At 43.6% G+C, this 24,665-nt stretch overlaps 1 protein-coding gene and 1 long non-coding RNA gene across 2 annotated transcripts; one reads left to right on the top strand and one right to left on the bottom strand.

The window, feature by feature from the left end:
• Positions 1–40: 40 nt before the first annotated feature.
• On the bottom strand, positions 41–8,502 carry LOC136112090 (C->U-editing enzyme APOBEC-1-like). The gene is made up of 4 exons (XM_065856569.2): positions 8,378–8,502; positions 4,385–4,785; positions 3,698–3,813; positions 41–2,811 (listed from the first exon to the last, which is right to left on the bottom strand). The coding sequence occupies exons 1-4, from the start codon at positions 8,398–8,400 to the stop codon at positions 2,788–2,790; spliced, it is 564 nt and encodes a 187-aa protein (XP_065712641.2). The 5' UTR covers positions 8,401–8,502; the 3' UTR covers positions 41–2,787.
• Positions 8,038–10,997, top strand: LOC139829149 (uncharacterized). The gene is made up of 3 exons (XR_011741492.1): positions 8,038–8,205; positions 8,761–8,940; positions 10,473–10,997. It is a non-coding gene; the product is annotated as an uncharacterized lncRNA (long non-coding RNA).
• Positions 10,998–24,665: the final 13,668 nt, after the last annotated feature.

Genomic DNA, 24,665 nt, shown 5'->3' with positions numbered 1-24,665 from the left:
GAGAAGAATCAGACCCAATCATAGCTTTAAAGTTTAATTACTAAAATGGGTATAAGTCAATGAATATTTATCCTAGTCTTGCAAAAATAACCTAGCATCAGGAATAGGGGATGGAGAGAGATTCTATTCCCAAGCACTCGGTACTGACAACAGGGCTTGTACCTCGGCATAGTACAGAGGAGTAAACAACTCAGCTTGACTACTGCAAGGGATACAGCTGCATTCCTATTGTTCTTTGTGCAGATTGATGTGCTTTGCTTTTTAAGGTGTTTCCAGTGGATACATATAGTGGTCCAGTTCCAGGATGGGCTTGCATATAAAAATACTTTCTTACTAGTTTTAGCCAGCTGAGCGGAGCTGTTGAAATGTAATGACCACAAATACCATCATTATAATTCCACAGTCACATCACTTGGTGGATGGAGGATTTGTTTCTGTTGAATGAAGCATCTGTGGATTTTTAAAATTGCTCTTTTAAGATCAAGTGCTGCTGTCAGTCACATGTTATAGGTCCCAGTGAGCCAGTGAAAAATTCTCTAGGCTAGTACAGTCTTTCAAATGCAGACAAGTGTTTCAGTGATTAATGATGAAAAATTAGTATAGCAAGAACAGGCACTTATTGTGAATAGTTTAAGACACAGGCAAGTAAGACAACCACTTATTTACCCGGCAAGCTGTGATCTTCTGGAATCTGCTGCCCCAGTAAACTGTAGACACAGATGGCAGGACAGAGTAAAAAGAGATCTGAGAAATTCATGGTAACAAGTATATAAAAAGACACTAAAGGGAAGATGCAGGGTTCCCAACCACAGTCAGCATAGGTATCGAGATGGTACGACTGGATCATAAGGAAGCACAGATAGCAGCCAGACTGCTCTGCTCTCCCTAAAAAGCATCTCCTCCTGCCACTGCTAGATGCAGTGTCTGGACTATGCTCTCAAACCTGATGGGGCATTTTCTGTGTTTTGATGTTCACTTTTGTTCCTCATGCAGCATGAGGTAGAAGACTAGCCAAGAGGACAGCTAACCTCCAGAGACCCTTTTGGCACCCCAACCTCCTCTTGTCAGAGATCCATTTTTCAACAGTCAAGGAAACAGCCTGTTTTAATCAAAATTCCACAGTTGAAGTAACTTACAGTGAATTAATCAGATGTTTCGGTGCTAATTAGCAGTCTTCTTTAAATACCCTTTCCCCAACAGTCTATGCACCACTGAGTCACAACAGAGGATGAAAAAGATTAGCAGAGTATTGGGCCTGGGACACTGTTCACCATTCTGGCTGCTACCTGCCTCAATTTCCACATCCAGAAGTTTCTCATCAGAGATATTTAGCACTGTCAAGACTCCCAGTGACAAGCTGTCTGTCCAGGATATTGGTGGCCGTTAGATACTGGGGAATGTCAGCAATGTTTTATGTCATTTATGATCATAAAAGCAGTAAGACAGCTGGCTATATTTTGTGCGTGATATCTCTTAGTAGAGGATCAGAGATAACATTGATTCATTACTTTATGAGGTCAGTCAGCTCACAAATAGGGATAGACAAAGCAGAGACGTTTAATACCTTCTTTCTCTCTGTCTTTAACACTAATTATGTGCCCTGTGACCACAGAGTCCCATGTTGGAAGACCATGACTGGGGGATGATAAACTCACAGCCAACCCTGAATGTGTTTGAGACTTGATGCTCCAGCTGGATGCACATGGGACCCAAGGAGATTCATCCCAATGTACTGAAAGAGCTGGCTGATGTTATTGTGGGATCTCTCTCCATTATTTTTCATTGGTTTTGGGTGTATGGAGGGGTCCCAGTCAACTGGAAGCTCACAAATGTCCCAATTTTCAAGAAGTGTAAGAAAGAAGACGCTGGTCATTACAGGCATGTCAGTATCGCTTCATTGCCTGGTAAAATTGTGCAGAAGGTTATTATGGGAATTACTGAAAAACACTTGAGAGACAATGCAGTCATTGGTCATAGCCAACATCGGTTCACAAGGGAAAAGTCCTGTTTAAACAACTTAATTTCTTTTCATAACAACATCACCCATCTAGTTGACCAAGAGAAGTCAGTAGATGTGTCAGATTTGGGTTTTAGCAAAGCTTTTGATACTGTCTCTCAGAGTAACTCTCTGGATAAACTGTCCAGCACACAGCTAGATTGTTGTATCTTGGGTGAGCAATTGGCTGATAGGTTGGGCTCAAAGGGTTACATAAATAGTAAATAGGGTTACATCAGGTTGGTAACCAGTCACCAGTGGGATTCCCCAGAGCTCAATTTTAGGGTCACTGTTCTTTAATGTGTTTATAAATGATCTGGACACAAGAATCAAACGTACATTAAGTAAGTTTGCCAAAGACACTAAACTAGCTGTGGACTCCTTGGAGGGTAAAGAGGCTTTATGGAGAGATCTGGATAGACTAGAGAGCTGGGTAATCACATCCTTACGAAATTTAACGAGTGTCAGTGCTGGATTCTCCACTTGAGATGGGGTAATTCTGGTGCTCATCTCCTCTCTCCAGTGACCAGCGACAGGACACAAGGAAATGGATTGAAGCTGCATCAGGGGAGGTTCAGCTTGGACATTAGGAAAAGGGTCCTTCACTGAGAGTTGGCTGGTCACTGGAACAGGTTCCAAGGGAAGTCATCACAATACCAAGCCTGGTGGAGTTCAAGGAGCATCTGAATGACGCTTTCAGTCATACGGTTTATTTTTACGTAGTCCCCCATGGAGCAAGGAGTTGGACTCAATCTTTGTGGGTCCCTTCCTGCTTGAGATACTCTATAGTTCTATGATTGTATGAATGGAAGATCCTGAAATTAAAATAAAAATATTACATTTAGATCCTTGGACTTTGGATTTGCTCTGATTTGAAATGGACATAGCAGGAGAAGCCTATTACTTGTAATAGCCCAGAATATTTCTTTTCCACAGATGCCATATAAAATGGATTTCCTGGATGTTCAATGACCTACTTAGCCAGGGATTTCTTTCACTCTTTCTCACTATAAGTAGCATTTGTCAGAAAACTCTAATGCATTGAAATTAAAATGCTGCAGAACTTATATTAGTTTTGCTCTTTTTTTTTTTTTTTCACACAGTCCTTTTAGGCCACATATTTGGACCGATTTATTCAAGCAGGGTCTCTTGTCTTTAGGGGCAAAAACTTTCAGCATCATTGGTGAAGACACTATCTGTTGTCTCTCCTGGTTTTCAGGAGGTTTGGCACAAAACAAAAACAAAGGTTGGACTTTCCCAGGGGACAGATGTTTTCTTTTGAACAGCTTTTCTCATCTCTCAGAACATGTACCATTTGACCAGCCAGGGAAGTTGCTGAATCAAATCTGGAAGGGACTTTGATGAAATATGTAGGGGCCCAGTGACTGGGAAGGGGTGGCAGACTGCTACAGATATTGACAGAAAGCAGCTGAGCAGCATCATTTGGTGAACCAAAACCCATGCTCAGATCAAGATTATAAAGGAGTCTGGTGGAGCGTTTCTGGGATGAGGCTGGAGTTTCAGCTGATAATCAAAGGATTTCGCACTCTGGAGGCTGAAGGAAAAAAAACTGCACTCTCAGCCTTTGCTTCATGATATGATGGAAGAAAATCCACAGTACTTCTCCCTGCTCTTTACGGCTCAGTGACGCAGACAGCAAATCATTTAATGCAGTTGCTCTGTTCCTCAGATTCTACTAACCTCAAAGACATCCTTGAGCTTCAAACGATTCTTAGTTATCGCTGATTGAAAGTCCACAGTCCAGGAATCATCGTCAGTGTCTCCTTGGATAAAGTTTTTCCAACAGTAAGTATAGTCTGGAGAAATAGAAGTAAGATGGCTAACCTGAGTTTATTCAGATACCAGACAAGCTCAGGAAACAAGACTTTTCACAGAATCACAGAATGTCAGGGATTTTAACCTCTTCCTTGCACCAATGACACAGAGACAGCTTGGCCATGGACAGCTGTATACTGTTCACTCCATATTTGGAACCAATGTCATTATTCTCTCTGGGAATTTTTTTTCTCTCTCCTATCAGTGGAGGGCCCTTTCAGCCAGCCTTAACCCAGCAGTTGCATTTAGTCCTCTAGGATAAGGGAGAAGCACCGTATCTCCCATTCCCTCAGGAGTGAAAGAAAGATAGTGTCCCTAAACAAAGGAAAATTTTCATTCAGGTCTGGTTGCTAGAAGTCCTGTCCCCATTCCCCTGAAATATTTGAACTTATTTTTTTGTATGTGACACTCAGTCACTGCATGGCAATGGATGTGTCCCCAAAGAAGATGAGCAGGACACGGGGCAGAGAAGCAAGTCCATACCAGTTTCACCTATGCACAAAATTCACCAGTTCACCCCTTCCCAGTCCCACAAAGCACAGGAAATCTTGCCTTTAATTTCCATGACAGCAATGGTTACTTTCTTCGAGCTCACAAGCTTCTTCAGACCCTCACGGACTTTTGAATTTTGTATTTTATAAAGCCGTGCTACATATATGTCTATGTTCACATATGAGTGCTTCTCTAAGAAATTCAGTATTTCACAGCAGCACCTCACACAGGGGCTCCAGGACAAGTACCAGGTGATGGAACAGTTGACATAATTTTTGGATCTTCTCATCTTAAAGATCTTCTCCAAGAAGTACACTTCAGCATGGTAACGATCCTTTCTGATCCAGTGTATCCAAGATCTGCCAGTATCACCCCACTGCAGCTTGCATAGTAGGTATGTGTCATGTGGAAATTTATGGGGGTCAAAATTGTCCTTTAATGCCCTTTTAGATATATACATACTGAAACAGAAAAGAAATGTCAAGAAATCACTGGTTATAACTTTGTTTTCAGCTGTTCTCCAGTACACAAAAAAGGTGGAGGGTGGAGGAAATGAGAGGACAACTGAAAAGGGCAAAATACGAGAGCGCAATGCAAGGAAAATGGGGAGGTAGGCACCACAGCAGGATAAAGGAACCAAATGCTGAACCACCTCATCTCCCTTTGTTTGCAACTGCATGCAGAACTTTCACCTCCTCACATCTCCCTATGGCTGTTCTCTTCTTCATCAGTTTATTTCTAAAAGCTTTCTATAACTTTTTACATGTCAGACATTTTTTCCAGTGCTCCTGTGTAGCCCTTTTCAATGTAGTGAACCATTGCAAATTTTGTAAAAACTAAAAAAATAAAAGAAAATAAAATCACTGATAAATTATGAAGCTGAGAGTTTCTCCTTATTTTCATAAGGATTAGAACAGTCAGCACACTTCTACATGAGAGAAGGAAAAAGAAGTGTTCTATACAAAAAGATGTATCTCCCAAGGAAGACATCTTTTGACAGTCTATCTATTAGATCCAGATCTATTTGGTACAGAAGAGACCTCTAAATATTGCTAGTTAAGTACCTATGCAAAGACTGCTGTTGTTGGTCATGAATGTATCTTTTATATCAGTAATTATCAATGATACGTAAATAATATATGAAGTTACCACTAGCACTTTGAAACCTTTATACAATTGCTTTATATAGAAACTTGTACAAGAATGCACTTCAGATACACATTTTTCCACTTCAGAGTAATCCAGAATAAATCTAGTAGACAACGTGACACTTTTAAGAGAAACAATAAACCTGTAGATTGTTTTATAGATTAGTACTCACCAATAACAAAAAACAACACTGTCTGAACTGAAGACAAATTAAATCTTGCAGATCAAGCCACTGTCACATATTCTCTAGCTACAGGAGTCATCACCTATGTAAAAAAGCATCTCATTTATCTGAGTCAGTTAGAAGGCTGTGTCTTCTGACCCTGTCTCCTCCCTCATCCCAGCCTTCTACACACTGAAATACATATGTACATAAGCCCATTTAGAAACTACAGAGTGTATCTCTGTTTATTTTCTTCATGTAAACTCCGTGTATATAAACCACAGAAACTATGTATGCAGATTTCTTTATCAGACTTTCTATCAAATTTATGCAAATGTAGCAAATGTAAATATAATATCACCAAATGTTTAATTCTGGTACAGGAATAACTTTATTATTATTATTATTATTATTATTATTATTATTACACTTAATTCCTTTAGTCAGTTGCTTAAAAAAAAACAACCAACCAAAAAAAACAAAACACCAAAACCAAAACCAAACAAAAGCCAGAGAAATAAAAGTGAAGCACACGCTTAATTTTTTTTTTTTCTCATTTGAGGTACTAACAGAGATGTATTTTTTGTATTTCTATTATGCTGTTTGGATGTTAGGGCTTATTAGCTTAGATTTCTTTATAACTTGATGATTAGAGAACATATATCTGTATAATAAGTATATAAGACATGCTTAATATACATACATATATGTGTATGTGTGTGCACATATACATGGAATATAGTGGCAGTGGTTGAAATTCACCAATGAAAATACATTGAACTCCCAATACTCAAGCCAAATATGTTCATTTAATTCTTACAGAACATATCTTTAAGATTTTGGAAAACAGTGTTACAATAGATTACAGAGATCTGATTTGTTCAAAGGTATCTGTAGATGTTGCAATCTGATTATAACATACAGAGAAGTTAAAATTTCCAGGTCTTACTTAAACTGATATTAAGCACCCCCTTGCCTGTGTCTTGACCACAAAATATTGAGCTTTGGATAAGCTATTGCAGTGGGTGTCCTGTGCATATTTTCAAGGACATAAAGCCATTTCTTTAGAACAATCTTGGAATACACTAATCTTCAAGATATAGCCACGTTAAAGATGTGTTAAGCTAAGTGCATTTATTGTATAATCAACTTAATGCACTATAAACAGAAGCCTGGATTCTTATAAATATCTACTACAGACGTAACTTACTATTTTTTAAATAATGGATTAATGTAAATTTAAACAGCTCTAACAGAAGGACAGAAATTTAAAAAACATGATAAAACATTCCCACACTATAGAATATATAAAGAATCCCAGCACCTCTTCCGTTTTCTCCCCAAAGCAGATAAGAAAATACTTTTTAAAAGTTGTGAGTTTAAAGATAAATTGTCCAAAACTGTGCAATCTCTTCCATTATTTGTTTTTGTAGCTATCATAGACAGTCCTTGCTGTCCAGCATTGTTTTGTATGATACACATATACACATGGAGCTTAATTTTTTAAAAAATCAAGCACTTAATAGCTGGTTTCTTAATACAAAGATGAGAGAAAATTAAGAGTTAGCAAATAATCATTTTTAAAAGTCCTAAAACATTTTTGATTTCTTTCTAAATCTGGTTCATCAATCTCACGAAAGTGAAGTTGCAACCCTTACAGAATTTAAGAGCTGCAGTGAAATACACCAACTGCAAAGACTGAGTGTTGAATTGTACCCAAAAATGTTTAGAGGGGCTGGGGAAGAAAATAGCAGAGGGATGACCACCAACGTAACTGTCTCCTAGGCTTTATTTTCTTTTCTATTAAAATGCAGCTGCTAAGCAAACATTAATTAAACCTTGACAACATATTGACTGATTACAAATATCTTTTAAAATGTGTTATTTATACCTTTTCTATTGTCCTGTCATCCATGACTTGAACAGGAATGCAATTAGTATATTTTAAAATGTACTAATTTTATTAAAACAGCTCCTAAAACTAATATCTCTCTTATTAAAACTTCAGGTAACAAACCACACCATAATTGATATTTAATAATTTTCCTTCCTTCCTCTAACACCTTTTATTAGAAACTATTTAAAATTATTCTTATTGCAATATAATAATACTAATAATGATCATATCTAAAAATTCATTACCATAGCTGTTTCAAAGTTTCTTTAATCCGTGTTTTTCCTCCATTGCTAACACTTTGCACAGTCAATGAATTTTTTTACTGAACTTTGCATTAAAACTTTTTTTTCCCCCTGTATTGCACAGAAAACGACTGACATTTCCTGTTTATTTTGTGGCACAACAGACATTTCAAGACCTCAAAACAGTTGAACAGGGAAGAGACACTTTCGGATTCTGTTGCTATCCAGCACGGGGGTAAGCCATCTCCTGCCTTACCCCTTCCCCAACACACTCCCATCTTTCGCTCGTTTTTATCAGCACCTTTTGTTCCCCACCATTTGACGGCTCCAGTGACAGTTTTATGATGGCGAGAACTTCCTCAACAAGCTCAGACTTCGGCACAGCCCCTCACCCGCTGCAGTGACACTGGGGACCAGAGCTCCCACTCAGGTACGCTGGCATCTGTGTCACCTTCACCCTTCCCCAAGCGAAGCAGAGACTTTGCACAGACAGCACACTCTTGGGGCGACAAAGCAAGCAGTCCCCTTGGGCTGGAGCAATAGCAGCATAGAGCTGAAGCTGGGTTGTTTTTTGGGGGGCGGTCAGCAATTTTTTTTTTTACCCTGACGGCTTTTTCCTGCGCATGGTCTCTCCTCTCTCCGTGAACCCTCCAACACTGCTTTTTGCCTTTGGTGCTGCCCTCCTTTCTGTTCCTGTTCCAGCAGACGGGAGCTCTGTGTGTCGCTGGTAATGGAGCGGCACAGGGTGACGTAAGAGCAAAGGGAAATGAAACAGTTTGATCGTGGCTGCTACCACATGACATGTCTTAACCAGCCTGCCCTCACCAGCACACTTTCCTGACTTCTTAGCTGGGAAGTGAGGGCTTGATACATGTTTCCAGTTAAAAACATAATAACTGGACAGTCTCTTTGAAGCCTGCTTGTAAGTTTCAAAGGCATGGTAATACTTTGTTGGCAGAAAAATAAGATTTATTCTTCTGTGCAGGAAGATCCTACCAGCGGGTGCAGCTGTTCTGTGTGGCTCACAGGCCTTTTCTCCCAAGCCTGACTGTGTGGAAAGCACGATGGTTCAGCATCAGGCACCAAGAGATCATTCCATGCTGTCAGAGCTTTCTCAAGGGTGAAGAGCTCACAAATCCCTCTGATAAGAGACTTGACTCACAAGGTATCTGCAAAGCTTACTCACCTTTCCTGCCAAATCTGGAAGGTGGAGAACTCCCCTATGAAGGAAGAGAGGGGATGGTGCATTGGGAGCTTTGCAAAAGAAATGGCATTCAAAGATCTGGTGATCCTGAACAGGCTATGTCTGCTCTCTCGGGCCTTGCGTTTAGGGATGGAGAAGGCTGTATGTTACTAATGTAATCTGCAATTTATATATATAGGGCTGTGCTGCTCCGAGCTGCAAATGCAACGTGGCCTTCAGACCCTGCCATGCTGCACAAACCGCTGGGCCACAGGATAAGCTCAGCTGGTGAACTATAACAGAGGAGCCTGCAGGCAGCTTCCACTTAGCACCAGCAGCGCGTCCCTGCCATTATTTGCAGGAAGTTACAACATCCTTTAGGAACAGAATTGTGTTCCTGTAAGAAAATATGTAAGAGTTCAGATGACCAAAACGGGGGCGCTTCCCTTCATGGACTGGCTCTGTGCAGCATGCCATAGGGAAATCCATCCGGGATCTGTTCAATGCTGCATGAACATGAGGTGCTCAGCATCTGAAAGGATGTAAGATTTACTCGCTGTCTATATCCCTCTTCTTATTCTGTCTTGTTGAAACAGCTGGTTTTTTTAGCCATTTGTTGTCAGGCCTTTCTCACTGAGATACAGTAAGCACCCTGCACCATCTCTCTTACACGTAAGTGATCCTGGCCAGGCCACTGAGATGCACACATCATGGTGCTGGTAAGCATATGGATGAGACTGTGCAAGGGGGTAGAATCAATTTATTTTGAGATTTGTAAAGTAAAATCACAGTCCTCTTCCTTAAGGTCTTTCTGAGTTTTGTTATACTAATTTCCTATGGAGACATTTAAGAAACATAGTAGCTCCCAAATCCCAGAGTTACTACTGTTCACCTAACTGCTATGCTAGATGTGGCCAAGGCAAAACTAGCAAGACACAATCCTAAAGTGACACCAAAGAGCAGCTACAATTACCAGTCACTCAGGAGCTCATATTCTGCTTGCAGATTAACTACACTGTGGATGCAGAGAGCTTAGCTGGCTCTATGCAGAGTCTGGCTTGGTTCATTAGCTGAGGCAGAGTACTGCCTGCTCACGTCTGGAAACATTACAAATCCTTTCACAGGACACCAAGCCTAAGCTAAAAAGGACCAGATGTGTCTAGAGAGAATGCTGCAGAGACTCTGCAGACATGTTCTTGAGACTAGGAGTCCTGGGGATCAGGGGGCAATGACACACACCAAAGTGATTCCTCATAGACCCATGAAGAGACCAACTCTGCCTCAAGGTGAGCTATGCCATACTTGGTGTGCCAGCAGCACTCTGTGGTCCAGAAGGGTAGGTGACCTCAGGCTCAACTCTGCTTGGATGCACAGAGTTAGCTTTGGCCTTGTACAGTGACAGAGCTATCTGGCAGTCCAGGAACCGGCCTTGTCTTTTTTTTCCGTTACACAGTGTATCCTTAAACTCCATGAGTTGACAGTATGAGGATTTTGGTTTCCATTTCTCTTTTTAGGGAGTACCTGAAGAAAATTGCTGAGCCCTATCTCTTCAGAGGGACAAGAAACTTCAGTGATTTCAGGGCTGATGCTGGAGCTAGTGCCAGATGTTGACACCAGCTTGCCAAATTCTCTTGGCTTAAATGCGTGATCAATGTGTTCATTTTGGCATGGTTGTTTGTGGTGCATTGTAAGTATCTGTGGCAACACTGCAACTTTCTGAAACCTGAAAAGGATCACAGATACTACTATAAAAGGTCTGTTAGGAGTGCATATGTGGGAGATATTAAATATGCTACTTCTGTCATTTAAAAAAAAAAAAAAAACACAACAAAACAAAACAAAAAACAACACGACACACCACAAATGGAAGTTCATGGTGGAAAATCATGAAGCTCAAGTTTGTGATAAACTCACCTGTGACTGAAAAACTCAATTACTAAGGAATAGGCCACTTTGGAGATTTCAGATTGAGACATGGAACACTTTTAAGATAAGATGGTGACAGCCTGTAATGGACTGAGTGGAGATTTGATGGGAAAGCTTCCTGCAGGGTAATGCACAACATGCATTTGTTTACATGATCCATTCCAGCAATCATGCTCTGACAGCAATAAACATCACCTGAGATGAAATCAAGAGATAAGATGGTATTTCCCTAAACTGCAGTAGCTCTTTTCACTAAAATGCGCCTGTCAACACCTTCCTCCAAAGATGTCAGCAGTATGCGACAGGCTGCCCCTAAGCAATGCCTATGTCTATTTTCCAGAAGCCATTTCCCATTCTGCATATTACTTCACCTCTAGCTCCATGAACCACATTGCTTGTATCTGTGACCCTTGAAAGCCTATAGTGGATGGACACACACTCATTGCAACAGCTATAATTTCTTTAATCTGTGATTCTTAGTCACAGTACTCTCCATCATGCAATCAACATTACTGAATGACACAGGGGTATAAAACTATTGTAACACAGTTTGATATACAAGAACATAGTATTTCATAGGTCAGGGTTTTTTTCATTCTTCCAGAGACTGCTTTTCCTGCTCTAGGCCCCATCATCTCCTATGTACTCCAACAGAAACACAGCATGCTGATCTGGATTTCCCACAGCTTGGGCAGAGATGTTTTTGCTCTGCAGTGACAGCTCCACATCCTGTCGTCAAGCCACAGGTTAACCTTCTCTGAGTGAGCTGGCAACAAAAAGCTGGATGTGGAGGGCTTCCAGCTTCCAGACACCCAGGCCTTGACTGCCTCCTCCTGCTACTGCAGTGTCCTAGGACTGGATGAAAATTACAAGCTGCACTGCTGAGATAACATTAACTCTCTCACTGCAGAGTGGGTATTCTTTACTTAAGGCCATATCCTGGGACTGTGATTGCTCTCAGAAACAGCCAGTCCCTTCCTGGAAAGCTGCCACAACATCTGCTCTGTGCAACAGGAGTGCATACTTGCCATGCACAACATGAGACATGCTGGGTATCACCTGGAGCACCAGCTTCACACATGCAGGTCATATGCTGGCACAAAATCACAGTTGGCGGTGGTCAGCAGAGCTCTGTCAGAATGTGGCTGTGGGTCCACACCTGAACTAGAGCAAATCTGCAGCACCTACAGCTGACCAACAGCACTGCCTGGGTCTAACACTAATGGTCAGGGGTCTGCTGAGTTAATTAATAAGTATTATTAATTACAGGGATCTGACAGGGTTATAGAGGAAGCAGGTTAAGTAACTAAATCTAGACACTCAATGAAGAAAAGAAGAAAACTGGTTACTTTGATTGATGTGTCCACAGTCATATTGTGTTTTGAGTACTCTGGATGTATTTGTTATTTCAGTGAAAGATTGGATACCATGATGAAAAACATGTTATGAGATCATCAGCAGGTAGCTAACTCAACCAGGAATACAAAATACCTTGTTCTGACAGCTCAATCACGGGATATATGAGTCATAATCTTTTATTAATAGTTCCATTTATCTCATTCAATGTGCTGCTCTTTATCTTTATTACCCAATGAAATAGAAAGCATAACATAACTGCATTTTTGTGATTTGTTTTCCCCTTTCAAAAGCTTGCAGAATATCAGGGAATATTACCTATGCACATATTGGATGTTTGTCCCTCAATAGCTGGCCCTTTCTGTCCTTCATGTCTATTTGGGATCTTGTTGAGAAGCCTTTGTCACCTCCCAGAGTTCAATAGAATAGAAGAATCTGTACAAGCCAGGACCTTTATAGGAAAAAATTGTCTCCAAAACCAGTGTATCACAAAACTACAGTGCTCCCTAGCACATCTCTCTGTAGCTTCTTGGATGCTGTTGACATTTGCTGTCAGGTTCTGGAGTCTTTCCTTACATCTCAGCGCTTCTAGCCTCAGACCTGCATCACAGTCACTCATCTGACATTATGTATTTGTCCACACCCTGGGACAAAGAACAAGAGGGACAGTTCCGAGCTAAAAAACAAGATGCCAATAAATACACCAGGAAAATGACTGATCCCTGTTATTGAGCTTGTTTGTTTGTTTTATAAGGCATGTTCTGTCCTAATGATTTTTGAAGAGTTTGAAATGGATGATAATAGGGATGGATAGCAAAATAGCTTCTATTTTGAAAGCTGATGTTTGAAGAAAGAAAAAGGGAATGGGAAAAGTCTACCTGAGCAGTGCAATAGCATAAACGATTTCCCTCTCTCCTTCAAGGAGATCTCTTTTTTCTGCATTATCCGTGTGCCATCTGGATGCTTCTCTCCTCACTGCCAAAAGGCTGCCCTGAAGGGTGACACTGCCCTTCAATTACTCTACCTCAATTAGCTGGTCAAGGAAAGTCTTCCTATAAAGAGGGAACATGAGTCAGACAGAGGCAACAGAAGTCAGGCTGGGATACAACACATCTCTGTGCAAGCTCTGGTTGTTCATTTGCAAGGACCTTCTGTTACCAGAGTAGTTTCTCAAAAACACTTGGAGCAACAGAGTTCCATCTGCCCCTCAGCACTACCCAGCTTCCCCCGTATCACCCCAGAGGCAGTATGCAGCTCCCTACACACCCTGCCAGCGTTGTGGTTCAACTCTAATGTCTGCAGGCTTCTTCTCAGACACAAAAATACCTGAGTGTCACAGAGGCAGCATAGCTAGGCAATGGAATTTGTCTCTGATCTCTGTACCCAAGTCAGCCTTGTGTCCATCTACTCTCTTGAATCTGTGTATCTCTAGAAGGAAAATGCAAGCTGCAGCAGTGACTAGTGGAAGAGTGAAAGGAGACGTGAGGGTAAATAGGTTCTCCAAAGGCATGGTAGCTGTGCAGAGTGATAGAGCCAAGGGTTTTCGCAAAAGCCCATGGCAAGGGAAAAAAATCCCATTTCAGGTGAAATCTACTGTGAGACAGGGAATGAGGAAAACTTCCTCTCTGGCCTCAGGCTGTCCTGGGTCTTCAGCCTCAAAAAGATACAACATGGGACAGGACAGCTTTATGTTGACTTCAAGCAACAGATTGTGTCTATACTGGTGTTTTGTAGTGATGCCTAAAGATGAAGGAACAGGGTGAGCTGTGGAATGGGCTCAAGTCCAAATCCCAAGACAACAGTCATAGCTGCATTATTGGGCTTGCATCACATATTTACAGATGGTTTGAAGCAGGATAGCTCCATATGACAGCACAAATTATTCACAGGGCTGCAGCAGGACTGTCCTTGACTGTTTCTTTTTGCCGTTCTCTTGCCAGTTACCACCCTTGCAGTTCTGTTACTGAGAAGGACAGGATGAATGGTCTTCTTCATAGATTTTTTTTAACATTTAAATCTAATGCAGTCAATTCTACAAGAGGCAGTAAAAGAGCTTGGAGAGCAGTCCTGCAAAGGAACAGATGGATATTGGCCAAAAATAACCAGGCATTCAAGTAAACAAAATGGAAACCTGCAATGTGATATGAAACAAGGCATCACAAACTTGGGAAATTCCATTTTCCCAGAAATACCTTTCGGAACGGACTTTAGCCAAGCTTGAAGATAGCTGGCCAGAAATCAGCAATTCTGCTTCCTGAAAAGCATCACACTGATGAGATGTTTTTATTCTGACTCACAACACAAACAGGGTCCCTCCTTCCCTCCCAGTCTCACTGGCTTCTCATCCACATACTGTGTTGCCTTCTGAAACAACTGATAGCCTGTGGCATGCAGCTGGGATGCCACAGATCCAGGTTTAAGAAGTGACATGAACCTGAGTCTCACTGAGGAGTGGCTATCCAATTAATCTCCTTTTCAGCCTGGAGAACCCTTCCTCCCACTGCACCCCCCAAAAAAACAAACAAACAAAAAATCTTTTGGTTCTCTGCAGGCAATCTTTCCCTATGAAAGCCAAACAATCCTGGCCAGCTCAGCTTCCATTTATGCATGCACTGCTGTCTCTCCAAGGCAGAAACCAACTCTGCAGAAACAGATTGTCCTTAATTGAAGAGAGCAAAAGCTAGGACTAAGCACACATAGGTGGGATTTTTGTCCTGACAGTTTCATCTTCAGAAGGCTGAGGCTTTTCTTAAACACATTATTGGACTCTACTGCTGTAGCCAGTACAGCTCCTACCTTTTCTTTTCCTGCTGTTCGCCACCCTTAGGGTCTGTCACTGCCACTGGGGCAAAAGCACTCTGCTCCCTGAGGTGAGTTTCTGAAGTTTAAATAAGGGGTGAGGACTGTCAAAGCCAGAGGGACTGCTGAGCTGGTTAGTGTCCACGGCTCACTGAAAATAGTACGGATATTCAACATGATAGTGTGGGAAAGTCCTTCTACCCTCAACAGTGAATGGCCATTCTCACTGTGCTACAGACGCAGAACCTTTGCTTTGCTGCTGTATCTCCTCCAGTCTGGGATCCTGTCATCTTTATTATCAGACAGGAAAAGATTACCTGTGAGGCTGTGTAGCAGCATACTAGATTACAGGTGGATAGGGCTTTCTTCTAAGACACAACATGCTTTGACAAAAATGAAGAGCATCAGCACACATGCAAACATTGAAACACCTAGAAGTTGGAGGTTAAAAAACTATTATTACTTTGGCTTATGTGGGCATGTAAGGAAGCCTGATGCAATCTGTCTGTAATTTAGGAGGCCAAGTTGAAAAACAGATGAAGCTGACAGGTTGATACCATCCCCTGGTTTGCTTGGAGAAATTATCACCATGCCAAAGAGACTGTCACAGCAATATGATTGGTAGAAAATTCTCAGCACTGATGTGCTTGACAGTGCTCTCAATATTGCCAATACCATGCATCCTGAGAGCACCTAACTATTCCCTATATAAATGGGCAATAATGGAGTATCATCAAACAGAACAAAAGAACTCTCCCTCTCCATGAAATGGAGAAAAACCAAAGCAAACCAACCAAACAAAGCCACAAACAAACAAACAAACAAAAAAAAAAACCTCAAACAAACAAAAGAAGAAAACTGGTATGGTGTCTGCATCCTTGTAGCTGATGGCAGCTACTCTTGCAGTCACACTGGTGAAAGCAAGGGATGCATCAAAATCTACTCAATCAGCAACTATGTTTGTCTTCATTTACAGTTTGCTTTGGTTACTGGCAAGACTGCTGCATGTCACAAAGAAATAAGGAACCAGAGCAAAGAGATACAGACTCACGAAGGAAAAAAATACAGGGAGATGAGAGTCTGGAAAGCCATCTGAAGAGCAAAATGAACAAGAAAAAAATGCATGAGATAAATAAAAGCAAATAAGAGAGAGAACAAGAATAAGCAAAAAAACCCAAGGGAAGATCAGAGATGAGCCAAGCACAGGAGACTTCCCTGGAATGCCATGCTTCCATCCTGTCTGTGCAAGGGGAAGAAAATGCTGGATACCCCATGCTATGTGGCTCACTCCTCCCATGCACGGAGAAGAGAGACCAGAAGAGCATGACAGCTAGTGAAGAGGAAGGAAATCCTTCTCCTAGCTCAGCTGAAGCCTTTAATCTTTGCAAGCCTGTCTTCTTGCATATGCCCCAACCCTGTCAAGAACTCTATATCAACAGTAGCATCTTAAAGCAGAAGTTCAACCTCACTCATAGCCTGCTTGATTTCCTCCAGGAGCTCAGGCCAAGTAACTTCATAGTTTACACTCTACCAGTTAAGAACTTCAGAATCCATCTTAGTTGAAGGGCCTATTTGCACAAGAAAGTTCCCCCAGTTGTGGCCTTTATCATAAAGGTATCTGTCTAGAGGAAACTCTAGTGTGTAACTCACCTGCAGCACAGGTAGCAAAAATAGCACCCACAGAGAATTTGAGTGGTCTGCAGCAAAGTCAGGAGCTGGTATCTGTGTCACACTGAAAGAAGCACAAGTAAAGAGCAGTGAGTCTCAGCTACTGTTGAGAACAGGTGAGTCAACACCTCTGCAAGATTTCTGTAGCACAATTAGTTTTTCCTCTGCAAAAAGACAGTTTCAGTCTGACATGTCACCCTATAAAGAATACTAGTCCCTCCCTCTGTACAAACAAGCAAAGATGTGCATTTTGCAGTGATTAAGCTAGGACCACCTTGCAGCCAGTTAAGTTGATGCCAATGCAAATACCAGTTTATAGAGCTTGTATTGGGGACTTGCTTCCAGGAACAGAAATCATGGGTGCAGGTGAGATTGAAAGACATTGAGGTACTAGAGAGAGTTCAGAGCAGGGTGATGAAGCTGGTGAGGGGTCTGGAGCACAGGTCTTATGAGAAGTGGTTGAGGGAACTGGGGTTGTTTAGCCTGGAGAAAAGGAAGCTGAGGGGAGACCTCATTGCTGTCTACAATTACCTGACAGAAGGTTGTAGCATGGAGGGTGTTGGTCTCTTCTCCCAAGTAGCAAGTGACAGGACAAGAGAAAATGGCCTCAAGTTGCTCCAGGGGAGGTTTAGATTGGACATTAGGAAAAAAATTCTTCATGGAAAAGGTTGTCAGGCATTGGAACACGCTGCCCAGGGAAGTGGTGGAGTCACAATCCCTGGAAGTGTTTAAAAGGCATTTAGATGAGATTCTTAGGGACATGGTTTAGCACTCGAATTAGGTTATGGTCGGATTTGATGACCCTGAGGGTCTCTTCCAACCAAAATGAGTCTATGATTCTATAGCCAGCAGGGGACAAAGAGGAATTTCTCAGTCACTGCGTCATGCAGTACTTTTCCTTCATGCAGCTGCCAGCTTGAGATCTCTTGGAGGAATGTCTCTAGGAGATGGGAATGGCGGGAGGACAAACACCTCCAGCGTATCTCAGCCCTGTGTCTCAAAAGCGGCTGGGGCGTCCGGGATGAGCCCGCTAATACACTGAGCCCTCTCCATCCGCTTTCCCTCGATATTACCTTGCCCTGCTCGGGAGAGACAGCAGCGAGGGGGATAACCCACCCCGTCTCAACTCATTGCCTTTGCCTTGCCCAGTCCTGCTCCCCGTACGGGAGGGAGACCGCCACCTCCCAGTCCCCTCACCGGCCTTGCTTGCAGCCTGCACCCACTTCACCTGCCGTATACTCGGAGGCGCTAAAAGCGCCCTCGCCACCCCGGAGGCTTTGGGGGCGCTGGGACAGCCTGGGGGGCGGACATCCCCCAGCACCGTCCAGGCTGGCCGAGCCGCCGCCGGCGGGAGCAGCAGAAGAAGGTGGATAGGAACCGCCCACGCCGGCCCCACCGCGGCTGTCTGCTGCCCCTCGGTGGCCGTCTGAGGGTGAAGCAGCGGAGAGTCGGGGGGATCCCCCTGCCCCAGCCGCCCGCGTTCAGCCTCGGCGCGACCTGACCCAGAAACCTACTTTCGCAGGCCGAAGGATGCTCTGACTTCCTAAAAGGGACTTGTCGGCAAAATGCTGGCCTCGGGAACCTTCTCCACCCTTTCCACATCCCTCTGTCCCAGGACTAGTTCTCTGAGTTTAGGTGGGCTTCAAGCCAAAGGGCTGAACTGCAGGCAGAACTCACACCTTCTTTTAAGGTGTGAGATGGAGCTGACTGCACGAAGCAGCAACACCTGTGGAGCTGCTTACTTGGGTCAATGCAGTTATTTGGACTAATGTGAAGTGAATCTCTGCTTGGACTAGCATTTCCACAGAGGTTTGAAGGGAGTTAAGCACTGCAGTGTGCCAACTCAGGATGCCCCTAAGCCTGGGCAGCAGTACAAGGCAGGAGCACACAAATGAAGTGCAACAGCTCCCTGCCACTGTATTGCAGGACAGGGAGTGGCCAGCTTCCACACTGCCTTTCTGGGAAGGGGCATTTGTCCCAGCAATCCAGCTGTGGGAGAAGATGCCTTAACAGGTATGTGATCAACCCAAACAGCCTCCTGCCCTGCTCTGTGCAGCACCTGTGGCTGGGGCACAGACAACAGTAGTGTCACATAGCCCGTATAATCTTTCTGTAGAGTAAAACCGGTAGTTTGGGCAGCATGTGATCCTCAGGCCAGACCTTCACCTCTTCTCAGCCAAAGAAAGCAAGGTGTCAAAGACAAATGAATCACCTGATGCTTGCTCCAAACACAGAAAAAATTCAAACCTCAGTGATGCCCAAGCCCATGTGAAGCTGTTTTTGAGTGTCATGGGACCAGAATCCATCCCTGCTGATAAATTCTCCCAGTTACACAGAGGGAAAAGAAGTCAGCACCTGGCCCGCTGGGTTAATACCCCCTCTTTTGGTCTTAACTTCAGGAGGTTGAAACAAGATGTTAATGTGTTTCATCACAAGGGAGGATTTAGAGTTAGGAAGAGGATGTTACATAGAACAGCCTGATTGTCAGCATTTTATTTTCCACCTATTTCCTGCTGTCATAGCAGACTACTGTTAGCAGGTTGCTGGCAGCTCTTGGCATTTCCATCATTCAGTGCTGCGAGAGACAGGTTCACGTGCTCCAAGCAGTTTTCTCAAGCCACCAGAATGTCAGTATATGAACGATACATGCAAGGGACAGACATTGAATCCCAATGACCTGTGTACACCTGTTCTCTGGGCATCAAATAATAGGAAGTGAGTGTAACTGGGGCTGGTTGTTATCACTGGGCTGTGCTGGGGAACATGATATTCAATAGCCTGCTCTGGCTGCAGGGCAAAGCTGTTGCTTTGTCCCCATACTGTGTGCAGCTGGTGGACAGACCTCCAGCTAGGACCAGCACATGGTTTTGCAAAGTAGACGCATACTGATAGAAACTGAAATCTGCAGCAGTTTGTGTCAACGTGCTGTCCCATGAACTGCAGTGGCTGAGGAGAGATGAAATACATATCACTTGACTGTTTCTGCTGCAGGGGTGGGCAAGTCTGGTGGGTGCAGTACATAAAGAGAGACAACTGAGTTGTTATCACATCAGAGGGCCCTGCTGGATCACAGGTCAACACCAGCATCTTTGCACCAAAGCCGTGCAACATTCTGCAAGGTTACTTTGCATCTGCAGCCACTTTGACACTATTATTAGACTGTTTACAACTATAGTAAAAAAACTTAGTCATGAGTGGAGTTAAGAGAAGTTGTTCTCAGGCCTGTCTTAGCCCCAGAGTTTGCATGGATGACACAACTGGGGTAAGAATGGGAAATTTTAGCAAGATGTTGTTGCAAACACAGTCAAGGCTCCTTCTCCTCCTTCATGACTAAGCTGTGCTGGGGAAAAAAATTCTATTTTGTCACAGCAGAGTCTAGGGGTCTGGAGTTCTTTCACCGTATGATCCTGGGGTTTTTTCTGACCCTGCAGCCTGGGAAGAGATGCGGTTGATAATACAGTCTCTTTGATTCTTTCTCTTTACTGCCCCAAAAGCTGTGCTTTCACAGCCTAATATGAGCTAGTTCTCTGTGGACAATCTGAAGGAGATGATGTGCAGATATTTTTTACCTTTATGCCACTAACTGATGTCGATGCTATATTCCCCTCCCCAGCCTCCACTATTCACTGGATTCGATTCCTAGACAAACTACATCCAGTTAAAAAAGCTACAACAACTTCTCACTGTTCATCTCTTCTTTGTCTCTTTTCTTTCCATCTTAGCCAATTCGGCTGCCTGAATATCCTTAGACAAAAGCAGGTAAATCTTTTTCTTCCGCCAGTCCCAGACAACATCCACTTGTAGATCCCATTCCACAGCCCTGGGCTTCACTGGCACTACCATTCACATGTAGAGCAGGTGTCAGCCAGGGAGCCTTACACTCTTATCACTTGCTAATCACTCCTGAATGCATGGGCAAGAGCCAGTCTTGAAGAAAAGGAGAGGGTGGACAGGTGAGGGTAAGAGCCAGGCAATATGAGGATCCCTGTCTCAATCCCTGACAGATGTGAAAGATGAGCACCCTTTTCCCTAATTCTAGCCTTTCCTGTAATTAGACACTTGCCTCGCAGATGATGTCCTCTTATGGGGACCTTCTGAGGCTTAAAAAAATCCAGATAGCATAGAATGGGCACAGTGACTTGCTTGCAGAGTATATGCTAACTTGGAAGAGCTCAGTTAGTGAGATGTATTGTAGATTGTGTGCCCACTTAGGACCTGCACAATTGTAATTACAGTCATCCACTTGGCACATAATCCTCATTAGTTCTGTTCTGATATGCATTAACAGTGGTAAAACACATGGTATCAGCCTCAGATGAGCGATGTGGAAGAAAGCAGGTGCCACAGTGCAATGAACTCGAGAAAGCCTTTAACATGCACAGAATCTAGCTACCACTTCAGTGCCATGCTCAGACTACAGGCTCTGACAGCTATGGATTTTGCAGAGACTTTTCCCGCTGACTGAACTGTAGGAAATTGTCCCCATCAGAATAGGAAAGACGAGCAATGAAGCCTCAGGAGAAAAAAAAAGAAAAAAAAAAAAAAAAGAAAAAAAAAGAAAAAAGCTTCTGCTTCGTTTCAGAGTTCATAAATGATGTGTGTTGGGGGAACAAAAGGTAAACCGCCTGATGCAGAGTATCTTTTTGGAGGAGAAAGTAGGAGGTGACTCATGCTTTGAGGCTACACGGGGCCTTGGTACACTGAGAAACACAGGTGGGGGAAATGGCAGAAAGCGTTTGAACATAGCTTTGTCTGTGCTGTTTGCTTTTATTAAGAAGATATTTAATGAGCTTGTAGGAACAAACACACTATGGTTAAAGGGAAGAAGGGAGAATTCAAGCAGAGAGGGTGCTCTGAAGATTTTTGCTCAATATGCACAATCTCTCCATGTACCCCCAGGACTTTTCATAACCCTGGCTCCAAGTTGTGCTGCTTGCAAGTCTTCCCTTTGGGAAACTATTCCATATTTCAGCTGATGGGCACTGGTAGGGAAAGCTTCTTGAGATGAGTTCTTACAACTATAAGCACTTCAGTGTCATGTGCATGGCAGGCATAGGTGAAACATTGGTAAAGAAAGATGAAACTCCAGAAAATTGAGTTGGCTCACTAACCTGTTTCCCACATATTTTTTTTGACTCAGCTTTCCTGCCATTTCAGGGAGCCTCTTGGTTTTGTGCCATGGCTCCTCTGTCCGAGTCTGCCTCTGCTAACAAAGGGCCACGTCATCCAGTAATTCTCAGGTGATTGAGATTGTTAATGGGAGGGAGACGCTTTGTCCTTTGTCCTTTTCTCGACCTGCTCCCCTAAAGAGTCAAGGGAAAGAAAAACTGTATTTTAATACGAATGAGGATCTGATTTTTGTTATTCTTTCTTGTCCGCCTTCCTTCCACAAACATGACATCTTGGGTCCAGACCGTGAGCTGTGACCGCGCTACGGGGGGCAGGCTGTCCGGAGCCGAGTGCTGGGCGAGCGCTGGGCGTTGCAGGGCAGGCGTGTTTTCACACGCCTAACTCAAGGAATGTTCAATTATTGTAAAAAATAAATAAATCAAAGGTGTCTGCTTGCGAGAAAAGCCAGACAAGCTGACATACTGTGTATCGAGCTCAGCAGAATGCAAGAGAGAGACTTCTACCTGCCTTCCCCAACCACGCACATCGCTGACAGTGAATCACGGCTTTCAGGGAAACCTTTGAGGGTCGTGGTTCCCTGTTCACTAATACCAAGCCTGCACCCTGCCGCCTCATGAGCAGAATGACACAGTGACACTCAGTGATGCTTCACAAGTATTCACCAAAACACAGATGACTCGCGTTTGAGCTAGCTACAGGATGACAGAAGAGCACCTAATACATACATACGATCTGAGACACTCTCTACTGCTATAACATCAACCTGCTGATGAAAATGAGTTTAGCAATGCTCTAAGGTAGGAAATCATAGCATTTCTGATCCAGTGGTATGAGCTCTGGAGCTGGATCAGGCAGCTACTGCTTCCACAACTGTGTAAACTGGTGTGTTTACATCATTTCAGTGAAAGGTTGAGTTCCAGCCCTCTGAAGGTAGTGAACCTACTGACACCAAGGGATTCCCTTATAGGGGGAGCTTGCTGAATAAAAACATCTTCCAACCATGGTCCTGTCTCACCTGTGCTTAAGTCAAGCGGCCAAAACTACTTTTAGACCTAAACTTCTATCGTTGCTGCTGAAGGACTATGGAAAAGGCTTGTTAGGGCATACTTCAGCCCAGTGAGTGGTTACATTCATTTCCATATACTTAATCAGCCAAATTTACACTGACTCACCTGACTAATGCTCCACAATATTAGGCACATAATAAACTGAGAATTCCAAAAGCTAAGGCTGGCCACGTGAAGGGAGAGTTGGACACAACCTTGGGTCAAAACCCAAATTTTTGCTGCTATTTGGTCCTGTTGAGAACAACTGGACTAGATTAGATCTGAAGTGTGTTGCTGTTCCAGCTGAGAACAGCTCAAAAAAACCCCCCATGAGCCATGAGTGGATACTTCCATCTGCTCTATGATTCATTCCCAATATTTTTAAAAGCACATCAGCTGCAAGAATTCATGGGTAGTACATCCAGTTCACAGACTGATGGTACCACAGTGTCTCAGACCTACCACCCTGAGGAGCCTCTCAAACGTCCACATATTGCCTCCCATAACATCCTCTGTGCCAATATGACTTCTGGATTTACCTTCCCAAGATGTTTTTTATGCATATCTCCTATTTGGGGGGGGAAATAACCGGATTTCTTTTCCTAAATAAATTCTGACTTTAGAAGGTATGGTTTTATACATTCACACAAGACTTGTTTCACCGCCGAAGACATTTTAAAAGATATATTGGGTCACCTGATTAGAGTTATGGTTGGGGAGAGGGAGGAGATTATCCTCACTGGAAATGGATATATAGAAAAGAGATTGGGTGGTTAAAGGATAAAAACAAAGGGAATAATTCCACAAAGATAAGTGGAATGAGAAAATCAAGACATGAACAAAGACAGGGGAAAAAAAAAAAAAAAGGAGAAAAGAAGTAAAATCAGTTCCACACACATAGCAAAGTAGGTCTGCCTCTGGGAGGGAATCTGATCTATACATGAAAACTGATCTACACCTGAAAATTGCAAATTCTGAACGGTTCTGTTGCATTTCCAAACACACACACGCGCGCGATTCCCCGAGGGAGGATTTGCTGGTAGAGGCTGTAAAATAATAATCCCTTTGCTGCGGGTGTCCGTCGCAAGCCGTGTCCCCTCTGAAACTCGGGGGTTCCTGCAGCCTGTCAGCCGGCCGGCAGTACCCTCGGGAGCTCTCCGGTGCCGGGCGGCGTCTCCAGCCGGGTGCCCTTGACAATAGTAGGGTTTCAGCACAGAAAATTATTTCGTCTGTCACACGCTGTGGAGGCACACGCGGGGCACCCCTTGAGCTGTCGTTACAGAGAGACAACCCAAGGGCTTCGGTTTGTAGACGCAGCCTTCCCGCTTTGTCTCCCCCCCGGCCCCCGCAACCCTGTACTTTTCTCCGTTTTTACAACGGGCCGGTTTTGGTGAACTCCGAGAGTTTCCGCGGGGATCACGCGTGTCCCGGGGCAGCCCGGTCCGCGGGGGACCGTGAGGACCGGAGGCCCTCGCTCCCACAATGGGCAGCACGATGGCTTTACATCTGTGGGGGAATCCCTTTCCGTGCTTGCATCAGCGGGGCTGAGAGCAACAAGCAAGCGAAACCCCCAGCCCGCGGCTGCGAGGGTGGACCCCGGGGCGGCGGGCAGACCCTCAGCTGGCACCGCTTGCTTCGGGGCGAGAAGTGGGCTCTAGCTCTTTATTTCATCTATTTCGTCCGATTATAATCACTTTCTCTTGAGTTCCTAGTCGTCTCTCCGTCTGGATCCTGTCCGGATTCTAACCGAGAAACTACATTACTGTTAATTAGGAGGTGATA

Source organism: Patagioenas fasciata, chromosome 1, assembly GCF_037038585.1.
Source record: "Patagioenas fasciata isolate bPatFas1 chromosome 1, bPatFas1.hap1, whole genome shotgun sequence".
Classification (NCBI taxonomy): domain Eukaryota; kingdom Metazoa; phylum Chordata; class Aves; order Columbiformes; family Columbidae; genus Patagioenas; species Patagioenas fasciata.
The sequence above is the reverse complement of the archived record's forward strand: the minus strand, read 5'-3'. Positions and strand labels throughout refer to the sequence as shown.

What these genes read in the sequence shown, in the direction of transcription:
- LOC136112090 (XM_065856569.2), bottom strand. Translation starts at nt 8,400, where the DNA reads ATGCGCAGGAAAAAGCCGTCAGG. An exon ending in CGCAGGAAAAAGCCGTCAGG is followed by an intron (nt 4,786 to 8,377) that starts GTAAAAAAAAAA and finishes TTTCTGTTTCAG; the next exon opens with TATGTATATATCTAAAAGGG. An exon ending in AGCTCAAGGATGTCTTTGAG is followed by an intron (nt 2,812 to 3,697) that starts GTTAGTAGAATC and finishes TTTTAATTTCAG; the next exon opens with GATCTTCCATTCATACAATC.